The following is a 12850-nucleotide window of genomic DNA, read 5'->3' on the forward strand; positions in this document are numbered from 1 at the left end:
TTTGTACATATTAATCTAAACCCGGCCCAACATGTCGGGTCAGTTGGGTATCCACGCTCTGACACATTCATAAACATGCAGGTTTTAATGTGAATGTATATTTTATGTTGTTTACATTCAGGTACTCGTTTGATCTGTGTGGGTTTGAGGCCACGGAGGCTGCAGTCCTGGAAGCATCCAACAGGGGCAGCAGAGCACGCTGTGAACGGCAAGCAACTGTTGTTGACAGCTTCCTATCGCAGCAGGAAAAGAAGCAAAAACATCATCGACGGAAGAGGAAGTGCCTACAGAGCCGGGATCATCTTCACTTTCTGTCAGAACTGGAGGAGGTTAGAGACACTATGATAAATTAATGTGTAATCTTTGACAAAGTCCCGTGATGTACAAGTGCATTGTTTATGGTGTATTTTTCTAAATGTTTTCTCTTTTGCCGTCCCTTTAGGTTGTGTTGAAGCTCCAGCAGCTACGAGTGTCTCACAGACGATACACCTGCTTCCCCCAGCACCCGTACCCCTCCATTTTCCGCCTCAACTTCCATCATTACTACCCTGTCACCTACGACTCCTACCCCTGTGACTCCAGCTCGTACCTTCGCAGGAGCGCCGATCTGAAGGCTAAGAGGAGACGCGGCCGTCCAGCCAAAGCCAGCGAGCCAATCACATCGAAGCTGCCTTTTGTTCAAGGATATGGTTATCCACTGGCAGGGGGAAATTACTATGCACCGTATGCGATGCCTTACGCACCTCCTCTGAGTCTGGGCTACTTTCCCCCTGCTCCCCCGTTTTATCTCCCCCACCACTCACTAGGACCTGCACCTCCATCTCCCTTCATGAGGCCCGCTGTGCCCCCTCCCAAGGCTTTCCACTCTAGTGGACACTCAAAGCTCCAGCCAGGGGCCAAGCTTCGCAGTGCCAGTGGCCCACTCCAGGGGTCCTCTGTAAGAGGAGAGGGCCTGGGATCTCTGGGTAGTGGCAGTGCAGGTGGTCTCGCAGGGGTTCGCCTCCATAAGAGGAAGCACAAGCACAAACATAAGCACAAGGATGAACCCCTCCTTTCACTGCGAGATCGGCAGGAGCTGGGGGGACTCTTCAGCGGAGCTAAGACCAATGCACGTCTCAGCATGCTGAGTGACAGGAGGGACTCTGCCAGTCAGGGCTCTTCAAAGCATTTGGAGAAGCAGAGGGGCAGTGGTAGAGGCTCAAGCCTGGGATCCAGCTTAGGGATGTTTGAGTCGGACCAGCTGTCCACACACTCCCTCACTGACAGCCAGTTCCACTCCCGTCAGACTCGACAGCCAATAAACAGCTTCATGAGCAGCTACAGTAGCCAATCGCAGCGGTCGGAGTCAGCTTCTGACCTCTTTTTGGGGTCACGAGAGGACGAGTGCGGAGGGAGGAGCAGGAAGACGAGGCTCCCTGTGTTTGGAGATCAGGGCTTAATGTCATTCCAAACTGCCAGGCAGGAGCCAGGACAGATGAACAACTGCTCCAGTCCCTCCCTCACTGGTAAGAACCACTTACATCGGGATTACTAGTTCATTTTTAAACCACCAAGTGTATTTACAAAGACGTGCACCGCCCGTTTGCCATGATCAGAAACCATGACAGCAGGAATGGTATTTCATTTGTCAGCGGCAGCACAGTGAAATGCATTGCCTACTTTGATGATGTGTTGGAGGTTGGAGGTTAGCCCATACTGCAATAATCACCTGTTGCTTACTTGTCTTTATCTAACCAGTTCACTCATGGCTAGACTTCCTGAAGCTACTTCACAATAAAAGCCATCCATGGATCACCTGTGGAAAGCTTCTGATATAAAGCATCAGTAGGGGGTGTTCGGCTGACATTAACAGTAGATTAACACAGCAATGGACCTCATTACAGATTCGATTTCAAGGCAAGATAGGGTAGATCATAAAACAGCGAGGCTCCTATCTGTTAGAGAAAAATAGGAACAAAACTACAACTGACAGTTACTTATACTATACACAGGCGACAAAAACAAAATGGTTGAAAGCTGCACATAGGTAGTGTTTTAAAAATGTGTCTTTTTGACCACAGATTTAGCAAATGAGTTAAACATGATTTTGACATAGCTTTGACAAGGGTTGCTGCATTGGATGTGCAAACTGTACACTTAAACAGAAGATGCGACACTTGTGCTTCACTGTGTAGCTACTGTAGTTACAAGCCAGTTATGTATATTTTTAACCAGCCAAGGTTGCAAAACTGTTAACATAGCTAAATCTGGGAGCATGTTTGCAAGACTAATTGGTGTCCAATATATTATTCTGCTCCCTAGTGATGATGGGCTTGTTATTTGCTGGCGTAGAGACTTAATCATATATTTAGTCCGAGTTAGCAGGGTTCCCCCATTTTAAATGTTGATGGCAGCACACTCCTCAAGGTGATTTCTATTTATAAAAATGCTATGTGCAGCATTATCCGGACTTAAAGTGGACAAAGAGGCAGGGTAGACCCAAATTCTCACTTCCAAACTAATGTGTATTTTGGTACATTCTGTATTCTGCTGTCTTTGAGCACATCTGGCTGGGGATAGAGAGAACGTAATGCATGGATGGAGACGACTATAATTCACCAATCTCTCCTTCCTCCCCTCCCTCCCTTCCTCCTCTCCTGCCAATGCCTTTGCCAGAGATATATTATTCACACAGTGTGATTTATTTTCTACAGACACGCCGTAAAAGGCCCTTGCCTGTGTTAAAAGAGCTGGCTGGCAGCCAGGGGTTTAATGACTGGGGCCTAGTCCAGTGGTGGGGAGGAGAAGCCAGGGGCTCAGTTAGAATACACCCCCCCACCCCAGGGGATCCAGGACGGATGACTCATATACACACAACCCCCCAGCTCCACACACAACCCCACCCCCCCCCAATCCTACACACAGCCCCCCCTCCACGATATCCCTCCAGTGTTGTTATGCCCCTTTTACCTTCCATGTCCTTCCCTCTTCCCCTTGTGCTGCTTCTGCAGTTCTTGCCCTTGTTTTCCTCCTTTGCCTCTCTTCACAATCCCCACATCCACACTCAGACTTCCCCTTGTTCCTCCGCCTCTTCCTCCCCCTCCCCCCTTCTACCTCTCTTTCCTTCTTCCCTTTCTCTTTCTGCTTTTTCCCTTGTCTCCCCTCCCCCTCGTTCCCCCATTACCCTCTCTTTTCCCCATTCTCCCTGCCCCTCCTCTAGCATGACTTACTGCCTCACTTCACAGCTTTAGCCCAATTAAAACACAGGCGTGTGTGCATACGCATGCATGCCGCACAATCATACATGTACGCATGCACGCAGAGACCCTAGATACACACACATGTACGCACACAGATAGACAGATCCCTATCCACATGCAGATACAGATGCAAAATTCATATTATTGAGCATGGGCATGAACTCTGAGTTTGTAAATCATTCCTCAGTAGAACGAGTTTGTAGTGATTTAATTTTTCATGTGTGTGTGTGGGTGCATCTCTGTGTGTTATTGTGTCTTCACTAATCAGAAGGTCTCACTGCAGCTGACAGCAATCTCTCACATGCGTATTTGCATAAATGCAGGTCATCTTCTACTGAATTGAACACAATAATTTTCTTTGTGTCACATGACTTGTCCAAACGGATGCATGCACATCCACGCTGAGAAACACTCTCGCTAAATGATGTACATCGAGGATCACTTTATCCTGTCTGAAACCTGGTCTGTGTGCATGTATCTCTGCGTAGCAGTGACTTCCTATTCCACAGAGAAACAGGTCCTCAGTGCTATACGGCCCCTCACACTGCTGAAGGTCACTGGTTTTATGTTCCGTGTATGCAGCTCATAAATTTCTGCTACTTTGTAGTGTGTGTGTGTGTGTGTGTGTGTGTGTGTATATATGTGTGTGTGAGCGAGAACTGAGCGTGTGCACACTTATGTGCAGCTCATAAACTACTGCTACTTAGTGCTTTCTGCATTAGACTAATTTCACTGTCTGCCCTGAATTCTTGAGCAACAATAGAGGGAGATGTTCCGCTGAGTTTTAAATGGAGGGCGGTCAGGCCTCTCTTTATCTTCCCTTACGCTTAGTTCATTAGCAAACACCTTACTGTGAAGCTATGCACTCTTAAACTCTTAATTTTCCCTTTAACATTCCCATTTGGTTTCTTTTAATGTTAAAAAAAAACATGGCATGGCACAATTTTATTCCGGATCTGCTTGTTGCAAATCTTAAAAAGTGATTTCTATTTAATCAAGATGCTGTTTTTAATGTAATATTCTCAATGTGTTGTGCGTTACTTTTTAAAAATTACCCTCCAATCCAGCCCACCATATTTGGGTTGCAAGATTCAGAGCTGCTGTGGTTTATTGCCGTCGTCATGTGTTACTGCAGAAACCGGCTACATTGTATCCGAAGGATTCTGGAGGGAAAGAGGAGAAGAGATGGTTAGGGAATCCAGGAATGGGAGTAAAAGCTCAAGAAAAAGAGACCGAGCATGTTGTATGCACACTGCTTGGGGACTGGTGGCTGATTGTGCTTTTCCTCCATTTTGGCTGTGGCTCAGTCTGAGCCCCGGGAACAGTGCCCAGGCAGAGAGAAGGAGGGGGGGGAGCTGAGAAACAGGACAGAGATGGGAAACAAAAAGAATGACAGAGATGGACCAAGACCAGGAAGCGGTTTCTGAAATAGAGACGGAAATGAAATGGTGCAGTGTTACCAGTTTAATTGAAAATTAGAGAGTAGCATATTGCCGCCCATGAAGAGTAGAGTGGAAAAGAGAATGAGAGTGATGGGGAAAAGGGGAAAGAGACAGGATAGAACAGCGTGTAAAGGGCATACTGCCCAGTTCACTAGTGTGAAGGAAACAATATGGCTCCAGTTTCTTCTGCTCAGCCATTCTGAACTGCTGAATTCATTATTTGTGCATGTTGGGCATGTGAGTGTATGCATACGTGTGCGTTTGTATTTGTGTCTGTGCATGTGGAGAAAAGTGTCGATTTGTGTGTTTGTATTTGTGTGTTTGGCTTTTTGGCAGCCTGTGCTCCAGATGCACAGGGTTGTTATTGTGTAGCGACATATTAAATGGTTGAAGGAGACATTTCTGTGGGTTTCCTGCTTGCAGAATGGGATCTCCTCCTCTCCCCTCTCCTCTCTGCTCTCTAGTAGACAATTACAGGATAGGATCTGCTCTCCTGGCTCAGCTGGGCTTTGAAAGGCTTACATGAATATGTCAAAATTAGCAGGAAGCTCTTGAAGGAAAAAAAAAGACATTCTCACCATGAGCTAAATTGGCATGATGTCTTTCCTGGCCTTTCCAATGCTGCTGCTTTTGACTGACATGCGAGCAAGAAAACTCCTATCTCTTTATAGACTTTGCTATTTATTTACCTTGTGATGTTTCACCTCACTCATGCCCACTCTCTCCTCTCTCCCAGATGTTCCCAGTAAGCGGAGGTATAAGCGACGTGAGGTGGAACAGATCCAGAAGGACGTGAGGAGGATGCATTCTTTGAACTTTGAGCATGTGCAGAAGATCCTCCGTGCCAAGCGCCTGCAGCGACAAGCCAAAACAGGAAACAATGTCATCAAAAGACGGCCTGGGCGGCCCCGAAAACAGCCCGTAGAGGAATCGGAGCCGACTAATAAGAGAGAGGAAGAGCGGGCTGATGGTCGGAGTTTGGACATGTTGGCCGGTAGGAGAGGTGATGGGAGGACTCTGGGGATGCCTGTCCTGGAGAGGTGTGATGACCTGCCAGGTCGGCAGAGCCTCAGGCCAAGCTTGACCCCTGAGCCTCTGGAGTTCTCAAATCATGATTCCATCTCAGCAACAATTGAGACGGTGGTGCATCAAGCGCGATCTGTGCCTCCAGTGGCCAAAGGTGGGAAACGCAGAGGCAGGGGCCACAGCAGGGACGAGTTATGGGCTCCTTCAAGTCAATAGACCTGCAGGAGAAAGCAACCTCCGTAACCCAACGGAGAGCAGTTATTGGAGTCAGTGCTGTTTCCAATGCAGCGTCCTTAATTCTTGGACTCCTTTGGTGCACTTTGACTTGTTTCTCCTCTCTGATTGGTGAGGACTACAGAGGGTCAGTGGAGGAGCAGGAGGAGGGAACACTTCCGGTACCATCCCTCTGCTTGCTACCAGACATGAGCCTTTCAAGGATTCATTGGACCTTCATTTACAATGGCACTATATGGTACTATTTGATACTGAATCTGATGCTATAAAAGTGTGTGGTACTTATGATAGTGTAGGATATTATGTGATTCTTTATGTATCTGATACAGTGATGTGTATGGTACTTTATGATACTGTATCTGAATGTGGCTTTAGCCATATATTTACCAGCAAGGGGAGGGGAATGGTTAATATTAAACTGTGCAGCTCTGCTTATTTTTGCCTTTCTGAGGAAGCTTGTCAAAGACATGTGGGATAAAACAGCAGTAATTAAGCCACCTTACCCCAGTACTTATCCCTGTGTCTTGCTCCCACCCTCATCTGTACCTTTCCTGTGCTCTCTCCGAGGAGTAACTGACACTTGCTGGCAGCTCCTCACCCCTCGTCCCCCTCCCCGCTCCCCACTCACCCCAATTCTTTAGCCCTCCCTGGTGCCTGCCGCTCAATTCATCTCCCTTTGTCCTCTCGTATACTCCCTATCATGTTTTACATCTCCCATTGCTTGAGCTCCCTCAATCTACCCATTTATTTCTCCCTCCCTGCTCAGGCCTGTCCTGATCAGTGACATTAAGGCAATATGGTGGATGAGACTGTCCCAGACTGTACATAGAAACAAAGTCCACTGTTGCCTGCCTTGTACAATGAGAAACCAGCTCATAGACACGTACTGGCATACAGTATATCAAATAGAATTGTTGTACCATAGACAATGAAAGTTGTGTATTGTTTTATAACCAAAAACAGACATGGGTGCGACTCAAGACAAGTTTGTTTTCAGACAGAAAGAACCACATATATTCATTCATACACTCATTATTGTGTTTATATCCAGGGGGCATTGCATACAGGAGGAATATCAGGTGTGTTTTTTGGTAAACCTTAAAATTGGTTTATTGCACTATGAAAAAAAACCCATACACTTGCATCAATCAAATGCAGCACTTACATGCTTGTTCCAGCCTTATGTTTTGGCCTTCGATGGTGTGGATATCCATTCCAGAGAGCATGCATTATTTTAATCAATTTGTATATGCAGGCTACGCAGCCAAAAGCGTCAAACTGAAGCCCTAAGTCTGAATCGTGATTGGACAGTTCAGCTGAAGAGGGCTCACAGTCAGTGTTTTGAAAAGTTAATCCCAGTCTACATGATTTTCAATCCATATCCTTGGAAATATTTTTTTTTTTAAAGTAAATCCAGTATTTAGATTTAGAAACCAAAGTCTCAGTATTCAGTGTAAGGATGTATTATTTAAAAGAATCTAAATCAGAGTTTGACAAACTCTCCACCATGTTGGCACCAATGTAAAGCATTCCTATGTGCACTCTAGAATGTAGCCATCTTGGATTTTTTTGTGTCAATATGTTAAGCCTTTGTTAAACTCTATCTACAGTATCTGTGGCTTTGGGTAGTGGTTGGTATTTTCTCAAATAAGTATTTCAGAATATAAGCAATGGATCAGTGTTTCTTTGGCAACTTTGTTAATTTTTTTTTTCAGGAGATTTTCTTTGGGTTGGGTGGGATTCTCAGTTGCAGCAGTTCAACTTGTGCCTTATGTTTCTTTCTCTCTCACCAATTACATTTGACTTGAGAAATAACAAGTGGCAAAGAGTGCCCCAGAAATTGACCCCAAATATTCATGATTGTGCATATGACGCATGTGTCTTAGTCATCAGAACCCTGGCACTGCCTGTGTCCCTTCACAGCTTCCATAGTCAGCATCCTCTGTCTCCCAGCTTCCTCCTAGTTTTCTGACCCATATTATCGTTACAGAACTAGAAGGGCTGGACTAATGAATATAATATGATATTACTGTGTTGGATACACATCGTGTACTGGCCTACATTCTGCTTTACAGCAGTGTTCGTAACAGAAAGATCCACTGTGTCAGATGTGTTTCTATCCAGAGATATTGATTGTACTCAATGTCCCAGATATAGTTGAAGAACATTCACTCTGCCCAGTAATTAACCAGTCATTTAAAACTGGTTATGCACTTGGCAAAGGAGGAACAGAGGAGGTTGTCATGAAAACCACGTTCTCCTACATTGTTGTTTGCTATGCATCAGGCCATGCCTGGCAATGACCTTAAAAGGAATTTCTGTTCTGGGTCCACCCTTCGACAAAGAGAAATAAGTGGTCTTATTTACTGAATAAAATGAATTCATGTAACAAGAATTGTGAATAATACCAGTAATAATTTGTAATAAGTTGTGCAGAAAGTGACTATCATTTCATGAAAACTATAGTTACTGCAGCTCTATGCAGTACAGCCTTAACCAGATGTAAAACTACAGTATTGAAGTGTTTGTTGTAAATAGTGTTAGTATGTCCATCCTGCATGGATACCGGTTGGGCTCGGCTATGCTGGGACTGTCTCCTAAAACCACAGTAGACCTTTTCTCCCTATTAAGACTGCTCAAGACCCAAGGAAACATACAGAAACTGACTACCCTGATTGATGGATTTTTCTATCGGACAAATTCTGCTGTACATTGACAGTCATCCCTCCAGTCCGTTAAATTACACAGAATGCTAAACTGATTTGCCTTATCACACCTTCGAAAGTTCTTGGAGGATAAAAGCCCCTTTGTAGTGTACTCAACCAAAAATAGGAATCCCCGCTGACTTGCAACTATTTCGCCTGCAGCCAGTTGGGGCAGCGCAGTAGCATGAAGAGTAAGCAAGTGAGGTTGTGTGTAGGGGGGAGTTCTCAGAGGAAATAGCCAAAAATACACTCGTCCTAAAGTTAGTGCGCTTAACCTTGCTTTGCTAGATGACTTTCGGTGGGTCTGCAGTCTGTTGTGGTGAAGATGAGGTCTAGATGTGTGGTCCGTGAGGTGTAGAGACTACACGCTTGGCAGCTTACTCCACACTGTGGTCAGTCAGTGGTTTCTGATGTAAGAGTTAAAGACCCCAGGTGTTGTCTGTCCTGTCTGTCTCTCCTACCAGCCAATGCTCCGGTGCCTTCTAACACTGACAAGTATTGTCCTAATCCAGAGCTTTCACTCTACACAGAGACTGCAGAGGGGATGTGGCTGTGAATAGGGTTCAAGGTCACTGTTGTTGTATTGTATTTAGCAGCCAATCTGGACCAGTGGCTACAGGACGCCCCTAAGTACTGATGTAAGGGTCTTCTACCTTGTCCTTGGTCCTAGCATCAAGGGCAGCGCAGCGGTGTTTGACCTTACATCAGTGGTTGGGGGTGTGTTTACTGAAGTCCGCACTTACCAGTTCACTACAGCAACTAGAATGGGATATAACGGCACCTAAATTTTGATCACCCCCCCATTCCCTTTGTAGCATGCTGTGATGAGTGTCCTACACATGGAGTGAGGGGTCACGTGAGACAGAACCTCATAAATGTACATGTAGTCATCCTCACAGCATATGTTACAGTTCTAAGCTATAATGTTCAAAGCTGAAAGTGCAGATGAAGCATTGAGAAAACCAATAAATGTACTTCTTTAGAGCACAAAGTGAGCTCTTCTAACAGTGTGGGCATATTTTAGTTTGTATACATAGTGTATTTGAACCTTTTTCTAGAGTGGGTTTCCTTTATTTGCATGCTCAACTTGATTGTATGCATAAATATTTTAGACAAGCCGAAAGTTGAATTTCAATTGAATTTGGAGCAAGACTTGTACATTGTTTGATATGTTTCTTTTTGTAATGAATTTTTTAATTCATGAAGCATTTTTGTACATTGTATGAATATTAAAAACTGCAAATATTTGACATATAGAGTAAATACTAGATGCGCATGCATATGCATATATCCTTCACAGTATGTATGTGTAAATGTACACATATATTTTGTATTTGCATTTGCTGGCATACAGATATATGTCTTAAGCACATATATACATGCAATATATATGTATATCCATGTCCGCTGGCATGCTTTTGGTCATGTTTATCTTTCATGATCTTGTAGGTTCATTTTTTTTATTTCTCTTTCCTCAGAAAGAAAAGCTCATTCTTTTGCTACCCTTCTGTTGGCTGGCAGCGTTGAGCACTTATTAAGAAGAACTACAGTTGAAGTTGTTCATGTTATCCATTGTGTGAAATAATAAATGACTTTATTGACAGCTGATGGTGGCACTTTTTTCCTTCTTTCTGGTCAGTATTTTATTGGATTTGATTATCTGATTTCCTAAAAACTGTGTTGTCACATGCCGAGATAAGGCCGATTTTATCTCCAGTGGAGATTGTGTGTGTGTGTGTGTGTGAGTGAGAGAGAGAGAATGTGTGCAGCACGCATGCAAATGTGTGTGGGAGTAAGATGACAGGAGGGTTTGCTGCACTGTTGGTGCTGAATGTCAGATGGTCTCGGTGAATGAGTACTACCCCACAATGTGTTCGCTTGTTGCGGTTAAAAGAGAGGGAATCCTCTCATTAGATTATGCTACAGCCTCACTCAGTCACACTCACACACACATACCTACACACTCGTACTTTCGTACTTGTTCATTAGCCAAGCCTACATCTCTAAATCCTCTCTGCACTAGCCCATCAGTGCCTGTTCTAGGTGGGCTGGGCTGCAGGCTGCTCTGTCATTGGACGGAGCTGAGTGGGAAGTGCCCCACTATTGGCTGCTGCCAACTAGTAAAATTCTTCTGTTACCATGGTTGCAGGGTGAGCTGCCCAAATGTGTCTCAGTGTATCTAGTGGTGCTGATGGAACCGTTGGCACCACCGGTGTTATGCTGGGAAAAAAAAAAAAAATCCCCCCTCTGATGGAAGTCAGGGCTGCAGCGGGGCTGCACCCAAATCACTCTCCACTGATGCCTGTAAATGAGCCCACATGGCACCACTCCACCTCCAGCACAGGAGAGAGGATGAGATAGATCACCAGGGCTGTGATCGCGATGAAACAGCACAGCAAAACACATCCTGCATGAAGGATGTACTGTTCAGCCAGAGCTACACTTAAAAGGGAGAAACAGGATCATCAATCTGGTGTGCGATGTGTGGATTTTCTCACCAGGTTTCATGTCAAATGTAGTTTGTTCCCAGACAGCGTTGTCCACTGCACATGCACCTGGTACAAAGATTGCACAGAAAAATATACAAAACCATCACTAATGAAATGAAAGGTAGTGATGATTGAAAGATCCGCAGCTGGAGGGGACACACCATAATTCCAGTGACATTATTTAACTCAAAAACAGGGCACCTTGATCAATAATACATGGGGGAATTCTAACCATATGAAAATTTACATGAAACATAACAAGCACGTGTAGATATGGTAATTTTCACATTGTACTTTTCACGAATATACAGAGGTAAAATATACTCTACCTGGTCAGTAGGTGGAGCTCCCATGCTGGACAAAAGAAATGGACTGAATCTAAACTGACCAGGGTATTGTTATGACCTCTGTTCTTGTTATGGCAATTTTATTCCAAAACTTTTCAGCTTCATATAACAATATTATGAAATGTTATAAATCATATCTTCTGTGACATTTGTGCAAGGCAGAAATATGTCAGTACAATTATAGAGGCGCGTAGTAAAAGAAGGAAATATTTGCAGTATTGGATCAGTGTTATGATATGGTATCTGGAGATATAGACGGTAATGGAAATGTAGTGGTGGAGGTTTGTACTCCAAGTGTAGGGGGAGGACAGGGCTTATAAATTGTGGTGCTCAGCTGGGGCCTGTATATCCCAAACTTAAACAACCTGCTTTTTAAGGAAAATGTTCCAAAAACTTGGGAGGATTGTCCTCTCAGTCCTCTTTGGACCAGCCTCCTTTGTGATGAAGGATTTAGGGTTGAGAGAGCGTCAGTGTGTGCATGTAAAAAATGCGCCGTCTGAGTTGACCAGTAAGAATTCTTGTGCTCTACATTCCCCATGTACACCTCATGGCATTTCTGAAGAGGCACATGTCAGCTGCAGGACCAAAGGGCATAATGATTGGTCCCAAGTGTTAGAATTGTATGTTTCTGCTTTGTTACATTTGTAGGTTATTATGTAGCAGATATGTTGAACCTTTACTTTTATATATGTTTCAACTATCCTGTGGTTAACGTGTGGTGTAATGGCACAAAAACCTCTTGGTTATGGTTGGGAGAATATCATGTTTGGGCTAAAAAAAAACCCATTTCAGTCAGGAACATTTTAGTCAAGGAAAACATTATTTCCATTTGTAGTATTATATTTTGTGGTATGGCTCTGTTCTGGGGCCTCTCTGCCTTTTCTAGGGCCTACACAGAAAGCCTCTCCCATGCGCCTACGCGGCGAGCATAAGGTGGAGAGAGCACACCTCTCCGGCCTTCCACGTGCCTACGTGGAAAGCCTTAAGGCAGAGAAAGCACACCTCTCCCACGTGCCTGTGTGGAAAGTCTTAAGGCAGAGAGAGCACACCTGTCTGCCCTTCCACGTGCCTACATGGAAAGCCTAAGGCAGGGAGAGCAGCAGCAAAGACCCCTGGGAACAGAACAGAACAAACTGACAAAAAGAAATGACACTGATAAGTCAGACACGGGATGAAAAGGAGGAGCTGGAGTGGAGGAGTGAAAGGAATCATGTGATCTATCAGCTGACTCCTTTTCATCATTCAGCAGGGGTGTGAGCTGAGTTTGACATCGTGTCTTGCCTGATCAAATGCTATGCTCAATTGTGGTGGCATAGTCATGGCTGGAGAAGCTGCCAATGTTTCGGTAAAAGAACAGCTACTTTTCAA

The 12850-nt window shown here is 44.6% G+C and overlaps 1 protein-coding gene across 1 annotated transcript in view; it reads left to right on the plus strand.

Moving 5' to 3' along the window:
- The window catches only part of setbp1 (SET binding protein 1), a 39665-nt gene extending 29414 nt beyond the window's left edge, over positions 1–10251 (plus strand). The window contains exons 5-7 of the mRNA XM_050050542.1: positions 122–329; positions 443–1505; positions 5418–10251. Of these exons, the coding sequence (XP_049906499.1) occupies positions 122–329; positions 443–1505; positions 5418–5923 (1777 nt within the window). The 3' untranslated portion in view covers positions 5924–10251. The remainder of the gene's footprint in view (positions 1–121; positions 330–442; positions 1506–5417) is intronic.
- The last annotated feature ends 2599 nt before the right edge of the window (positions 10252–12850 follow it).

The sequence above is a fragment of the Epinephelus moara genome, chromosome 8, assembly GCF_006386435.1.
Source record: "Epinephelus moara isolate mb chromosome 8, YSFRI_EMoa_1.0, whole genome shotgun sequence".
NCBI classification, from domain to species: Eukaryota; Metazoa; Chordata; class Actinopteri; order Perciformes; family Serranidae; genus Epinephelus; species Epinephelus moara.